Source organism: Clarias gariepinus, chromosome 9 (genome assembly GCF_024256425.1).
Source record: "Clarias gariepinus isolate MV-2021 ecotype Netherlands chromosome 9, CGAR_prim_01v2, whole genome shotgun sequence".
Classification (NCBI taxonomy): domain Eukaryota; kingdom Metazoa; phylum Chordata; class Actinopteri; order Siluriformes; family Clariidae; genus Clarias; species Clarias gariepinus.
Genome location: NC_071108.1, coordinates 28,698,788 through 28,714,968, shown reverse-complemented (window position 1 = coordinate 28,714,968; position 16,181 = coordinate 28,698,788). Strand labels below are relative to the sequence as shown.

General features: G+C 39.9%; 1 protein-coding gene across 3 annotated transcripts in view; it reads right to left on the bottom strand.

Moving 5' to 3' along the window:
• The window catches only part of slc12a5b (solute carrier family 12 member 5b), a 75,750-nt gene that overhangs the window by 14,610 nt on the left and 44,959 nt on the right, over window positions 1-16,181 (bottom strand). For all 3 annotated transcript variants that reach the window (XM_053503996.1, XM_053503994.1, XM_053503995.1), the window contains exons 4-20: window positions 15,317-15,463; window positions 12,250-12,304; window positions 11,789-11,919; window positions 11,385-11,632; window positions 10,929-11,140; window positions 9,874-10,041; window positions 7,865-7,963; window positions 7,671-7,728; window positions 7,332-7,506; window positions 7,096-7,214; window positions 5,670-5,768; window positions 3,672-3,791; window positions 3,227-3,331; window positions 2,869-3,037; window positions 2,575-2,770; window positions 2,303-2,472; window positions 59-190 (exon numbers count right to left, since the gene is read on the bottom strand). In XM_053503996.1, coding sequence (XP_053359971.1) covers window positions 59-190; window positions 2,303-2,472; window positions 2,575-2,770; window positions 2,869-3,037; window positions 3,227-3,331; window positions 3,672-3,791; window positions 5,670-5,768; window positions 7,096-7,214; window positions 7,332-7,506; window positions 7,671-7,728; window positions 7,865-7,963; window positions 9,874-10,041; window positions 10,929-11,140; window positions 11,385-11,632; window positions 11,789-11,919; window positions 12,250-12,304; window positions 15,317-15,463 — 2,403 coding nt within the window. The remainder of the gene's footprint in view (window positions 1-58; window positions 191-2,302; window positions 2,473-2,574; window positions 2,771-2,868; window positions 3,038-3,226; window positions 3,332-3,671; window positions 3,792-5,669; window positions 5,769-7,095; window positions 7,215-7,331; window positions 7,507-7,670; window positions 7,729-7,864; window positions 7,964-9,873; window positions 10,042-10,928; window positions 11,141-11,384; window positions 11,633-11,788; window positions 11,920-12,249; window positions 12,305-15,316; window positions 15,464-16,181) is intronic.

The following is a 16,181-nucleotide window of genomic DNA, read 5'->3' as shown; positions in this document are numbered from 1 at the left end:
TCAGTTTGTATCTCTATATGTGTAGAGTTGTGAAGATGTGCAGAGATGTGGAACTCACCATCTCCACCACCTCCACCTCAGCATCGAGTCGCAGGTGATAGAGGAAAGTCAGCAGGTCCTTTTTCATCTGAATGCTGTTATCATCTATTTGAGCCACGGTAAAGATGCGCATTTTGCACTTTCTCCAAACCTAAACACACACACGCACACACACACATGTGTGACAGCTGGTCTTTTGATAGCACTATAAACCAAACCATCAATCATTTTGATGATACAGTCAGTTTTTAAGGACCATTAAATCTTAGCGATGGTGAATTCTTAATTCTGATTGGTCAGAAGGAGTTGATTAATTGTCTAAAACAGCAACTTTGACAGTTTTAAAATTCAACTTTAAAGAGAATATTTTTTTTTTTCACAATTCAGCTTCTCAGTATCTTCTCTTTTTTAACAATAAAAGTTTTGTCTTATTAATTAGATAAAAAAATTAAGCTAGGAAAAAGAAAAATGATTGTTTAAGGGTGTTATGAACTTTAATACATGCAATACTGTTCACAAATATTGAGTCACCCCTCATTTCTGCATATTTTGCTTCCAAAGAGCCAAACAAGACTTTTTTGTATTTTTAATGAGGAACATTAAAGTATATTTTTCATCCTTCCTGTAGGACCTTTTTTGCTCTCGTGTTTCTTAGGTTTTCGACATTTGTCATTTTCAGTCCAGGCCCTGTTTTTTTTGTTGTTGTTGTTAAGCTGTACAACATGTGTTATAAATCATTCAAGCATTAAAAATCATCTAGCTTACGGCATGAACCAGTGAGTAACAGGTGCAGATGATGAGAGATGATCAGGCCAGTGATTAGTATACTGATGATGCTGAATGCTCAGTGGTTGGAACAGACGAGAAGGGAAATGAGGTCGCTGCTGAGGTTGTTACATAAACAACTAATATTTGAATTGGATCTTTAGGCACTTTGCAGCCTGTCACAGTAAAACATTTGTTCTAGTTTCTATAATTTGTTCAACACTGGCTAAAGTACATTTTTAATAGGGAAAAAGTTTGTAGAAAGTTAAAAACCAAAAAAAAGTTTTAATATACTCAGTTTTAATATACTCAGTGATGTTATAATTTCGGGTTGAAGCCCACGTACATGTCTGTCTGTCTTTCTGTACAGAAGAAATCTCTGTCTAATTCATTAATACCAAGAAATAAAATTCTGTACTTCTTACATCATCAGCCAAATACACTCCCTGTTTGGTAATTGGAAAGTGAATCACAGATGAGAAATTGAAAAAGGAAATCAGACAGAGATTTGTCTTAAAATGTTAAAAGTACTTCAAGTACAACTTCAGTGCTGTTATTTCAGTTTTTTAGTTATTAAGTAAAAATATTCAGTTTAGATTTTCTAATTAATATCCTGCAGGGGATTGTTTACATTTAGCAAGTAGCTTATTAGTAGCTTATTTAAAAATAAGATTAATAAATCCGGAACAAAAATCACTTTTACTCAACATTTTGATTTCATTTATGGCACTGGTTAAACTTCAGGCAGAAGTCTAAGTACTTTTGTACAAACAAGACTTTTTCAAAAGTACAAATTCTGTCCTGCCAGTTTTGCATGATGCAAAACTTTGTTAGGCATATTCTGGCTAGACAAACAGACAGACAGACAGACAGACAGACAGAAACATTTTTTAGACTGGCTTTCGGTCCTCCAGTGTATGAAACATAAAGATATAATTAAAAGAGCGAGTTCTGACCAATGTACAGACAAAACCTTTCTTTATTTACATGGATTATTTAACTTAATGTAATATGAAGCAGTGAGGGGTCACTCGAGACTTTTGCACTGTATCGTATGTCTATAAATAGTTTCCCGTAGCCACATGACCCTAAGTTTTTATTTAGCACGACCCTTTTTTATTAATCGCTAGATGTTTATTCATACCTTGTTAGTTTATGAACAGGACTCTGCACACAAGTTTTTTACATCCTCACGTACATTTTGGCAGGAAAAGAAAATAACATAAAACAATAAACAATCTCATGTCATATTGTACCACACTCTCCCTTTATCCCGGCTATCATTAAGCAAAGATTCTTATTCAGAAAATGCCTCACTGTACTGATGAGAAATGCTTCTACGTGGGGAAAAAAATGAAAATCAGAAATAACACAATAATTCTAAATTCTTAATTGCATAAGCAAAATGTTTTTTAAATATCTGGACTTTGAAATGATCTAATAATAAGGAGCTGTACAGACATCATGTGGTAAAGTACAAAGCAGGCTGCATGAGTACCTTGTGCTGTCGCAGCAAGAAAGGCAAGAGCATAAGCATTCCTCCATCATGGACAATCCACCAGACGTCGATGTGGCCCTCAGTGAAGCGCTCGCCATTGGATGGATACGCAGCAATGTTCTTCGGCACCAGAAGAGCCAAGTGAGCCGCTGTGGTTTCCCTCACGACCTCTAAAATGGAGGAAAAAAACCCAACACACCAATGCATTTTGTCGTCATTTGATTTTGTCAGATAACACACTATAAGATGTAAATAATAAAAAGAGATCGCACCAATGAAATTCCTTAGATGCCGGTTGTCCTCGTGTTGCTTCCAGTTCTTCGGGAAGTTGACGACCACGGTGTTATGGCGTAAGCCGCCCAGTCCTCCTGCTTGAATCAGATGAGATGTGGCATCACGTAGGTTGGATGAGACCACCACCTGACTGAAGCCCTTCACCCTCTCTGTCTCCATCAGCTTCCTCAGCGACTGAGAGCCACAAGCAGAGACACTTGAGTGATCTTTTCTTAAATAACTGTCTACCCATATACGTGTGTGTGTGTGTGTGTGTGCATTTAAAAGCTGACCTGTTCTGCTTTTTGTGCTTCAGTGTGGTTGTTGAGGTACGAGCCCTCGACACAAGCACCCACAATGGTCAAGCCTTTGCCTGCTTTCAGTTGATTGGTCAGTGAGAGAAGGCGTGGCTGCTCCACATTCTGCTCGCCATCCAAACCAGCCAGCACTAAGATCTGAGGCCTGAGACAACCAAAAGCAGACTTAAAGGGACAAAATCTAACGATCTAATGTAAGAGAGATGTCATAAATCTAATTGGTTAAAATTCCCAGAGCACCAATTACAGATGAGGTCTAGATGCATATCTTGTGAACCTAAGGTATTGCCGAATGAGTACATTGGCTAGTACTAAGTTAGGTTGTGCTATTAACCTCCAGTTTTTGGTGTGCGGCGGTCCTTCCTCCAACCTCATCAGAGCGAATCGGGCAGCACTGAGAGAGATTCCTCGTATCCCGTCACCCCACTCCTTCTCCGCCCTGAGACCGACAAAAAGCCCTCAGGAGTCAAGGTGGCTTCATTAATAGCACTTCCACACTGATTAGGACACTCCTAATTCCTTTGTCCTTATCCAAGCTCTTAATGGCAGTGCATGCTGTACACGCTGCAGTGATTTTACACCACAGTAAATTGCATTAAATAACAGTGCAGCATATTGATCCAGCGGCTTTTAAAACAAAGGCAAAAGCAAAACTGCCAACCTGGTCCAAAAGAGTGGCTAATAATAGCATTTTGCCAAGTAAGAGGCTTATCTGGTGTGTGATGATGCCTCAGGCTCCGTGTCTGCTTGTATTCCCAGGGGTTTTAACGGCCGCTTACCCGCAGAACTCGATGTACTTGTAGATGCAGCCAGCAATGACCATGGCCACGATGGCATAGTACCAGGAGCAGATGAACATCAGGGAGAGGCATAAACTCATACCCAGGAAGGACAGAGCCCTGGATAGAAGGATATACAGCAGAGTACAGGTCCTGATTGGAAAATTACAAAACATTGCTGAGCTTCGGCCAAATGTGTACAACCCCGAGCTAAATTTTCAAATTTGATTGGTTAAATTTGTTGATTAGATTTCGGTAACATAATTCCTGTCAATAATGCTGCTATTTCTCTCACACACTCTCTCTCTTTCTCACTCATTCTCCATATCACTGAGCTTATCCCAGGGGACTCCGGGCCTGATACACTCTGGACGAGGTGCCAATTCATCCCAGGGCACACACACACACACAAACACACACAAACACACACACACACACACGCACACGCACACAAACACACAAACACACACACGCACACGCACACACACACACGCAAACACACACACACACACACACACCAAGGCTTTTCTCAGTAGCTTAACAAACTGGCTTTTTGATGTCTTATCACCATTAAGAGATAGATAAAAGGCTCGCTGTTGCGATGTCTCTTTATAGCCTTCATTACAGAATATAAATATTTATATTTATTAAATTCCTAAAGTAGCGGTCGCAAATACTCATACGAACGGGTGCTAACACTGTCCGAACCATTTTTCGAGCATTTCCTAAGGTCTTCTTAAGTTGGGCTGATAAGTATCCAGCGTGGTCGTAAGTTCCTGGCCAGGTTGATGGTCTTGTCCACGATTTTTTCTCAGAATGTGGCATAAAATTCACTCTTCGTACAGCCACCTTAGGAGTGCTTTCGGATCAACCTAACAACAATGTAGAATGTTCGTGGATCATTTAGATTCAGAAGACATTTCCAGAAGCCCAGATCCCTCCGGTAGGTCTGCCGCACAAGAACACATTAATCTGTTCACGGGCCACAAATGACATCCACCCACATTCTGCGCATCAGTCAATTTTCTAGCACCAGAAGGAATAGAAGGCCGGCGTTTTATATGGCCCAACAGACAGGAGATGTTCCTACTACTTGAAACTGCCATAAGTTGCACATACTGTATGAGTGCCGTACCACCACCTTAAGACGAAAAGTTTCATAAGGTTGTCTTATGTAGGCTGTGAATGTAAGAACTCTACAGCCACCGTACGTAAGAATATTTGTGATCGAGGTTTATACTTGTTTGATGGACATTGCACAACTTTACATGTTACTATAAATATATATATATATATAAGTCATATTACTGTAGTGCAACTAATTATGATTTTTGACAAATTGGTTATAAGGACAAAACTCATGGTTCAGGCTGTGCAGTTATAGGGAATTTGAGTGTTTATTAGTGTTTTAGTGTTAGTGTTAGTGTTTTATTCCTGGCACAGTGGCCTGGAGCTTTAATAAACATAAATAAATAAATAAATAAATAAATAAAGTTATATTACATCGCTGAGCGTAAAACTTTTATGAATGTTACTGTCGTACAGTAGATGATTTAAATTGTCTTCATTTGTTCAGTGATATGTTACACTGTAACAGCACTTTTGGGGAAAAATTGTTAAACCCAGTAATGATATACAGCTCACATTCAAACGATTACTGCAATTCATTGTATTTATGAAGCATTAGCACCGACAAATGGTGTCAAAAGTCTTTCATTAATTCACTCATTCCTTCATTTATTACAATCACACACACACACACACACACACACACACACGCACGCACACACACACACGCGCACACACACTATGCTTTCAGAGCCCTTGACTACACTGACATGAAGTATAACTATTGAGTTTAAATAAAAATAAAGAAAAAAAAATGAAGAAAAAATCCCACTGTTATTATGCTTAGGCTGTTCATGCCTTTTTATTTAGCCTTATTATATATATATTTTTTTCCGCTATATCTTTGTGTGACTTGAAGATTGCACCAACCAGTGGTAGAATTTGAAGCGGGGCCTCCAGTTTGGTGTTCTGAGGAGAGTCTGCAGCGCACAGGCCAGGTTCACAAACATGTAGCACATGAGGAAAAACCTGTGCAAAAGGAACAACATGAGATTATAGGACTAGACACAGCTATAATGAACAAAAATGAACTGAGATGTCCATCTGTCCTTTAAATCCATTCATTGTCTATACCACCTATCCTGTGCAGGGTCACAGGGGCCTGAAGCTTGTCCCAGGCAGAAGACAGGCAGGGGACATGGAAACAGTGTTAACCCACTTAAAAGACAAGCACACAACCTCAAAGACACACTCATATACTAAGAGCAAATCGGAAAAGGGCAACAACCCGGGCGAAGCTACACTAAATGTAGTTGGACTGCAGCAGGAAACTAGAGTAGCTCTCCAGTACCCCTCAGATAGAACAAATGGTTCAACGGCAGCATCAACTCTGTGCTAGGCCAGGACAAAGAACTGCTTATGGCAGGGGCTGGGGCAGGATTATCACGACCCACTTAAAGTTTGTGTCTGGCTTTTTTTTTTTTTTTTTTAATGGACTACGCAATGGGTAGCTTCAATGCGTTCTAGCAATGAAAAGAGAACAGGACACAAAGCCATGTTGAGGTTGCCATTGTTGTTGTCCTTGCCACTAGCATTTCTTGGCTGCTAGACTTTTTTTTTTTTTAGCTATCGACTCCTACAGTAAAGTAGGATGATGTGATTCTCTAGTCCATGGAAAAAAGAAGCCGGCGGTTAGGACCCAGCTCTGAACACCAGACATGATCCTTGTGATGAATCCTTGTCATCATGTATTCCCCACTGAAATGAGGTTCTTGAAGTTCGTGAGACAATGCCTGAAAATGCATCAAATGCAAAAACTAAAAAGAAAGTTTTATCCTAGACGTGTTGTTGTCTGGCAGGATAAATGATGCATCAGATGAAAAGCTTATCATTACTCAGCCATCAGTCAGTGCCCTCTCATTTCATCCCTAAACTTCCATGCTTATTCTGTGATTAACCCTAAAAAGTTCTATAAATGGATTCCTTCATGCTTCTTCCACAAACAAAAACAACATGTTTGACCTTGGAAAGATGCGCACGATACAACATACGTACATATCAATGTAACTGGCTTTTCTTTGGCAGGAGAAGAATAATCCACTCAGCGCTCCAGTCCAAAGATTTTAGAGCACGCTTCATTTTTCAGTAAGTCCACAACCATGCCAATGCCACAATATGTCATGTATTTGAGTACGTGGTCTGTATTTACATTAAATAAAAGTGAAAATGAATATTAAATAATGCGAAATATACGACAGTTTTTCTAATCAGAAGAAAAGTGTCATGGTCAAAGTCATTAGGGTCAGATGAAATGGTTATGCATAATGAGGTAATTAAAGGTATTAGCATTACGTACATAGACAGGATGGGAGCGACAGCATCCAGGGAGGCAATAAGGATACCAATCTCACATATGGTGGCTGTGAGAAGTAGAGCCCATGTGGGCTCACCGTTGGCCTTGCCGTGACCAAACACCTGCCAAACAGCGAGAGAGAGAGAGAGAGAGAGAGAGAAAGAAAGAGAGGACCAGTCAGTTAAATTATATGTAAAAGAAACACCTTTTCATTGTCTGTCCATGTATCTGACACTCACCCTGAGGAAGGGGATGATCCCATCTCGAGCGATGGCCTGTAAGAGACGAGGTGCTCCTGTCAAACTCTGAAGCCCCGCCCCACATGTGGAGAAGAACGAACCAAATACGATGACCCAAGGAGAGGGCCATGCCAGTGTACCAATGACCAGGTTTCCACTGACACCCTCACCAAACCTGTGCATAGCATAATCACAGGATGAGCCTAAACCTGATATACATCCAAATTATTCTAGAAAAAGTCTCAATCACCAATAATAAAAAAAAAAGAAGCTTGGAATAAGTGCACAGTGTATATACAATATATAACATTGTACGGTATGTAGTAATAAGTTCCTCACTTGTCTCTTAGCACCACACCCTCTACACAGGCCCCAAACAGAATCACAGAGGACATGTCTGACAGGGCCAGAGGTCAGGAGAACAAATCTGACACGCAAAATACCATCACAAAAACAGATTTTACAGCCATTTCAAAACACGCACACACACTTTTCATTTGCTGCAAAGTTCTGCAAATGCATGTCAAGGATACATATGATGGAGGTGGTGATGATGGCCAGGATGGTGCCAACGGGGATGGATTTCTGGGCATCCTGCAGGTCACCAGAGCGGTTAGAGCCAGCCATGATACCTATATTGAGAAAAGTGAAAACAACTAAACTGAATATGTTTCCACAGCTGAAGAGACTGGAGAAGCCACTGGAGACTCCTGTAAATGTAGGGGGCAAAAAACGTCTTACAGACATTTTCATCATGTCAATGATTACCTTGATTAGGGTATGTTAGTGTTAAACATGCCAGTCTTTCTGAATGCATGAGTTGTTGCTATAGAAATGATAACATACTTTATCAACTAAATTAGAGAAAACCTGTGATTTGAACAACAGCTGGCGAAGTTACATACATGTACAGTGCTCCTTCTTAATTGTTTGTCACACAAAATTGATTCAGATGATCAAACTAATTTTAATATTACACAAAGGTAACCTGAGTAAATACAAAATGCGGTCTGTAAATCATGATGTCATTTATTAAGGGAAATAAACTTATTGGAAAAAAATTGAAACAGTGGCGAACGTTTCCAGGATCCTACCTAAAATTACTCCAAGAACACAACACTGACTCATCCAGGATAACCCAGAACAACAACAGAAAAAACCCCAGACCAACATCTAAAGAACTGCAGGCTTCACTTGTCCCAGTAAAGGGGAGTGGTCATGCTTTAACAATAAGAAAGAGACTGGGCAAAAAAGGCATCCATGGGAGAGTTCCAAAGCAAAGGCCACTGCTGAATAAAAAAAACACAAAGGCTTGTCTCACATCTGCCAAAACAACATCTTGATTATCCCCAAGACTTTTAAGCCAATATTCTGTGGACAAAATGAACAGTATTTCATACCAACAGTAAAACATGGTGGTGGTAGTGTGATGGTCTTGGGCTGCTTTGCAGCTTCGGGACCTGGATGATTTGCCATAAATGATGTAACGGTTTCCAAGTGAGATCCTATGCACTGACTTAGAAAAGAAGAGTGGGACAAAATTCCTCCACAGCGTTGTGAAAGACTTATTGCGAGTTAACACAAACGCTTGATTACCGTTCTTGCCGACAAGAATGGCAAAACCAGTTATTAGGATTAAGGGGGAAATTATTTTTTCACATAGAGCCAGGCAGGTTTGGAAAAACTTTTGTCCTTAAATAAATGAAATTGTCATTTAAAGACTGCATTTTGTATTGTCATCTTTGTGTAATTATTTTGTTTGATGATCTGGATCATCTAAATGTGACAAATGTGCAACAACAACAACAAAAAAGAAGGGGGCAAATACTTTTTCCTGGCACTGTGTGTGAGCGAGAGGGACTGACAGAGGTCATGAAAACCACTGTAATCTTGTCAGATTGTGCTGATACAGTGCTGATGGATCATTTACTGCTGTCAACACACACGCACAAACGCACATGCATACACACACACACACACACACAGACGCACACACACACACACACACACACACATGTCCAGAGCAATGTTTCTCCTTTCAGATAAAAGAGATTTTAGTTACACCATGCTGCCCCAAACAAGGCTTATGCACAATACGATACACTTTTACATCTAACACTCTGATTGGCTGTAAAGCAAAACACCAGGATCAAAGGATTTAAATCCGGACCTAAACTGTAACTCTGTAAATCATCCAAAATAATGCATTTAGACTGAACTAGGCACCCGGAGGTAAGGTAAACTATTAGTTACTCATTATTTATTAAAGAAATTTAATAGTTTACTTTTTTATCATCTCTATTCACATGGTAGTTTGCTAATAGAAGTAGTTTATTAGATCTCTCAGTGAGACCATCTAAACATGTCATGAAGCTTGATCCCAATTACACCCAAAGTCTTTTTTCCGAAACTTTAAATTAGGAAATAAAACAGACTGTTTCATATAAGTTTGAAATAATAAATAATAAATAACAGATCAATAAAGTCCCACTCTTCACTAAGAAAGAAACCGTTCCTAAAATAGTGATGAAGCAGCACTGACCTGTGACGGAGGGAAAATAGATGCCCACCAGCAGGGTGAAGAAGCTGGTGATGTCTGCTAGCACGTAGCGGTTAGAGTTGGTTATTGGAGCGTCGGGGTCAACTACTGCAGCAAGACCTCGCTTTGCTAAGATGTCATTCTTCTTCATAAAGCTGCTAAAGAGATTCTCTATCAAACAGAAAGATTTTTATTTTTATTTTTATTAACTCCATATTCATTTGTCCAAGCAATTATCTTATATACAGGAATAAATGTGGTGCCCCTTGCTAAGCCCTCCATCTTCAAATGTTTAAATAATAATAAATCAATAATAATAATAATAATAATAATAATAATAATAATGAACAAAAATAACCATCGAAATCCTAGGAGTGATGATTCCCATTTGCTACAGCGATAGTTAAGTGACACCGTCACGGCATGCACCAGTGATGAATGTGCGCCTAAATCTTTTGTTGCTCCTCGCTCACTCCGTAGGCTCAGTTATATACACTTTTATATCAAACACTCTGATTAGCTGTAAAGCAGGTGTGCGAAGGGGCGGGGCCGCAGTAAAGGGCATAGCTGGTAAATAATCATCTTTAATGGATCTTGGGCTTTCTCAGCAATATAAAAACAAGGTGGGGAACGTAGCTTAAGGTCTGGAGGTGAAAGCCAAGAGTCACACAGCGGACGCTACAAACTGAGAGATGGTGATGTCATGCCCTCCAGGGACTTCAAAGTCGCAAATAGAATGCTGCCTTTGATCTCCACAATAGGGACAGCTGCGAGTGAGATGCACAAACTCTCAAGGCACTTATGGTCTCGCTAAGAGCCAGCTTTCATGACCCTGCTCCCTAAGAGGAAAAGGCCGCTGGGGGCTTTACATTAAGTCCCCTGTTCCCAGCCAGGAAAACTGCCCAGGCGCTGGGTGTCACAATGGACTCCCGTTTTTGTCCGCACTCAAGGAGACCTGGAAGGGCCCAGTTGGCCAGTCAGTGAGAGAACCCTTCTGCCCATGTCTATAGCTTACCTGCCTTGGTTCTGCTTTTAGTAGCTTCACACAGCTCTCTTACCTGCCAGGATGCCGCTGGTGATGCCGGGAATGCCCTGCACCTGAGAAATGTTGTTGTTGGTGAAATATTCATCACATGTGGCGTTGAGGAACTCAGAGTCACAGAACATTCTCCAGAGTTTGGTGGTTACTGTTCCATTGCCTGACTCGATGGTTTTTGCGCAGATATCCAAGCCCTTAGACATCAGAGTCCGATTACCGAGCACGCAAATCCTACACAGTGGGATAGTACTCAGTAAGGTCAAATATTTATTACATCCAAAAAATCCAAATCTCTCAATTATTGTCAATGATTAATTACATTGTTTTAGTAATTTATATTCTAAAAAATCAAATCTAATCTATATCATATCTAATCCATTTGATCTGCTTGAGAAATATTGTTTTATCATGTTCTTTTTTCTTTTTTTTAGTACCTGGTAATGCAGAGTTTATGAGGTACAGTGAACAAGCTTACGGGAAATCTGGCGGGTCGAAGGCGCTTTTGATCACTCCAGCATAAACAGCCAGAATGGAAAGGATGACGCAGGCGAGGAAAACCAGCGCCAGCTTGTTGACATACTTCACACCGACAAACACCACCACGGCCATGAAGGAGAGGACGATGCTGCCATACACACGCATGTTGTTGAGCATTGCAGCTTCTGCTTCGGGTCCCTCCAGACCTTCGATTTGAAATACAGCTGCCTTTGGAGCTATGTAGATCTGCAGCACAGAAACGAGTAGAAAAATTGCAGATCATACACAACAACAAACTTTTATTGCTGAAAATATACGTATATTTGCATTAATAAAAGAGTAACCATAACTAGCTAAACTTTTTGGAACAAAATCCATTCGGAACATAACGTTTGCTCATACCAGGAGAATCTCAATGCAGCCGAGTATATACATGGCTCCAGCGAAAGTGGTTCCCAGGTAGAAACAGATGCCTACTGCGCCGCCAAACTCAGGCCCCAGAGAGCGGGAGATCATATAGTACGAGCCACCAGCTGAAACAGATGCACAGTAATTACTTACTTACACTTACATTTACACTTACACTTTATCCTTGACTGTGCTAAACTTTTTAAGTGTTTATATTTATCTCAGTCTTTCCCTCGTTCACCTTCCTAACCCTAGCAGACCCGCCATGGTACAAATACGCAATGCTAAAGGACGGGAGCTAGACTCAGCTCACCGGGGATCTGTGCCGTGTACTGTGACTAACTGCCCATAAAGAACACGAGGACAACCATCCTCTGGCTGTATATATATATATAAATATATATATAAACACACACACCCACACACACAGACAGGGGCCATTGCATTTTGCTTACCTGGCACTACTCCATTTGTAGCAATTGCACTCATTGAAATGGCAGTCAGCATAGTCTGCAAACAGACATAAACACAGACCTATATATCAGTTCCTGAATTGCTGGAATCTTTAACCGAAAGGATGATAGCATTTTTTTTTTCAAAGGACACAAGGCAGATTTACTGACACTACTAATAAATATGTCAAAAGTGCAACCTTCTGAGTATCATTTAAGTCAACTCGGAATACACTCCATTACTATTTTTTTCATGAAGAAAAAAATTCTTTTGATTATTTTCAGGTTCCTAGGGTATTAATATAAAGGGGTATCAAAAGGCTTTGATTAGCTCTGTTTACAAGCTTTGTTTGTTTTTTCGCCATATGTCCTTCAGGGGTTAAGATTATTGAAGGTCTTTCTGATCTCTTGTTGCCTTCCAGTGATGTTCTTCTGCTCTTGAAGCTTGCGTGCCTCGCAAAACACATTGAATGACTCATCAATCCCCTAAACTTTTTGAGTTTCGAGACTAGTTTTATAACACCGTAGCACAAGGATGTACACACAGTCAGCGGAAGCACCGACCTTCATAAGTCATAAGTGTGCCAAAGACATCAAGAGCATCAAGAGGGGAAGAACATCACTGGAAGATGATGACAGATCAGACCGGATCTATGGCACACGAAAAACTGGATGCTCCACGACAACAATGCATCCTGTCACTGGGATCTCCTCACTCGTGAGATTTTAATTGGAAACTACATAACCTCACTTCCGCAGCCACCCTTCTCGCCAGATTTGGCTCCTCCAAACTTTGGCTTCTTTCCGAAGATGAAAATCCAGCTCGAAGGTTGTCGTTTTGATACCATTGGGAGATTCAGCGCTTGACAAGCACTTCCAGGAAAAAAAGGAGTGTGGACATATTCCAGGTGTCCAAATAATATGTTTTTTGGTGTCCCCATGTTTTTTGTTTGTAGATATTCACTCTAGACTCAACGGAATGTCTAAAAATGACTGCGTGAAAAGGTGAGTTTTTCACAATAGGAAACATGCGTACTGTATAACTGACATGACTTTGTAAAAGAACAAAAACTCACTTTCTCCTTGTCTTAAGGGAAGCAGAAAATTGTCAGAGTTGCCTGAGATTAGATATAAAAGTCTGATTTACTGTACTTACAATCAATACCAGCAATGTTTAACCGTACTCCATTACCTAGCATTACCTCATTAGCTAACCTTATCAAAGCCCAGAAAAATCCAAGTCACATGAAGACAATTTGTAATCATGATGAAAGTATAATTCATTATCCAGCCCTAATGCCACAAGACACATTCAGACACACCACTAGTGCATAGAGCTGTAGCTAAGCTGTGGGAGCTTGGCCCTGAGAATGAGATTGCGGACTGCAGGCTTTATACACACAATGCTTAAAAGCAGAGAGGACACAAATAAAGAACTAGGCTCACTGAAACAGCACAGATCATTTGGAATATATTGCTTGGTTTTTCAACGGTAAACCTGTTCCCCCTTGTAGCCTTAGATCCTGGTTCTTAAATGACAGGAGCAGAATGTTATGCGTTTCTCTGCAATGGTTCAATTTGTGTATTCTGAGATGTTGTTTTGTTCACCACAGTTGCGAACAGTAGTTATTTGAGGTAACATAGTCTTGTCAGGTTGAACCAGTCGGGCCGTTCTCCTCTGATAACGAGGCGTTTCCGCCCACAGAACCACGGCTCGCTGGAGGGGTTTTTTTCCCCTTAACATTTCATGTAATCTCCAGAGAGTGTGTGTGAAAATCCCACAGGATCAGCAGCCATACCATGGCCCATACCTGATGGCTGGATTAACACTGGAAGCTTGTTTGGAATATTAAACAGCATTATACAACAGTTAGTTCCAACCAAGTAATCTGGAATGTTTAATGATATGCATCACTTTGCATCACAAGTATTCTAACAGTCCTTAATTACACTAACTGTCGGTGGCCAGCATGGGTGAGAGTAGGTCGGTACGGTCCGCAGTACTGGAAAGAGGTGTGAGCAGTTGCCTGCCAAAACCCGTGTTCAAAACCAGTTACAGAAACACTTGCAACAAGAAAACACATCTGATAACCGTATGTCATCTTAAACAACATTTTGTCCACATAATAATTGATCCTAAGTCGCCATGTTGGTCTGTTTATTGCTAACGCAAGCTATAAAGGTAACTACAGCTTCTAACACAAGGCTGAATCTTAAATCACTCTCTAACCCCTGGGGGTGGAACAGGGGATTGTATTAAACACTGCTTTTCCTTTTACACGATTTGGAATTCAACCCTGTAAACCAGAAATGATATTCTGATATTCAGTACAACAGCACTCCCTCTCATGTCATATTGCTTAAGTATACACCCATCCAGGATGTACCCTGCCTTGTGCCCTAAGTCTCCTGGGATAGGCTCCAGGATGCTCGCGCCCCAGTATACAGGTTAAAGCGATATAGACAATGATTGAGTGAGTGAGTAAGTGAGTATTAGTGACTTAGTATTAGCTAAGTACTGTTTCTAAGTATTAGTTAGTATTAGCATTATACTAATACTAGTATAGTATAATTGATATTATTCTTATTTTACACTAATAGACAATAATAAATATGCTTAAACAAAAGCTGTTCACTTGGACCCAAATAGTTCTTCCATTTTAAAGATATCTTAGAAAACTGTGGTTAGCAAAATCACTGTGCTTTTAAAAAATAAAAATGACCCTAATGACGGATGGGAATTGACTATGACTGAATTAGGCCAAAAGTCTGGAAAAACCCAGATCCAAAAAATGATTTTATAAAAGGGTAAAGAAAGAAATGTCATCATTTTAACTACATTTAAAAAATGTGATCTCTCAGGCAATGGGAGGCTCTAAAAATTAATTATTTAACCCTTTATTACAACTTAAAATGTAATGACAGATATATTTTTGTGTAATTTAAATATTTTTTTTAACAAAACTATAAACAGTCTTTAATCAAATAAGGAACAATAAACCCCGACCATAAGAGACATCCTGCGAGTGCCTGCATTTGTCATTGAACAAGAGAAAAGTAAAAGACGCACCGTTGAACAGCACATGAAGACGATGAGGAAGGTTCCCAGGACGCCTCCGACCCCCACCAGCCACGTCATCCTAAGGAAGAGGATCACCCCCAGGATGTTTTGCATGCACGGCAGATAGACACCCATCACCGTGCCCATACGAGGAGCCTGACAAACCCAGATCAATTAACAATAATCAGAAACATCAGTGGAGACAGCAATTCAATGCAAAGATTAACGGATTGATCAGCGTCAATGTGTGGGTTAATAATGAATGCAGATAGTTTTTCAAAAATCAAAGATCATTATCCATGCTAAATCACATAGTGGGTGAAGAAACTATCGATGTGAAGAGGTACTCTAGGTCAGGTTAAATCCCATTATAGGCATGTATAAGATTATAAGATCTTACAATTTTCAAGTGAAAGGTCCACATATGCAACTGACACTGAAAACTGAAGTCTTTCAGTTAAAGGTTTTAAGTTTCAGGTTTTTCTAATGCTTAACTCTTAGTAATTAATCTATGGTTATAAATATGCCAATTGGAAGTTAAGCTATTTTCATAGTAGTGTTTTGCATTAGAACTTTGACTAATGCTAGTAGTAGAAGAGACAATAAAGACAATAAATAAAAAGGTGAATGAATAAACCTCTATAAAAACATCCCTTTTTAAGCTGATGTCTCTGTAGTTAATCTTTGTTTTGTTTTTTCAGAGAAACAATTTTATTATAAACGCAGCAAATTCTGATCCTACTGTCTAAATGTCGCAGCAGATATCAAGACTCATCAAACCACACAATGTTTTTCGAATCTTCTATTGTCCAATTGTCGTAGCCCATGCTATTTGTAGCCTCAGTTTCCTGTCATTAGCTGAAAGGAGTGACAC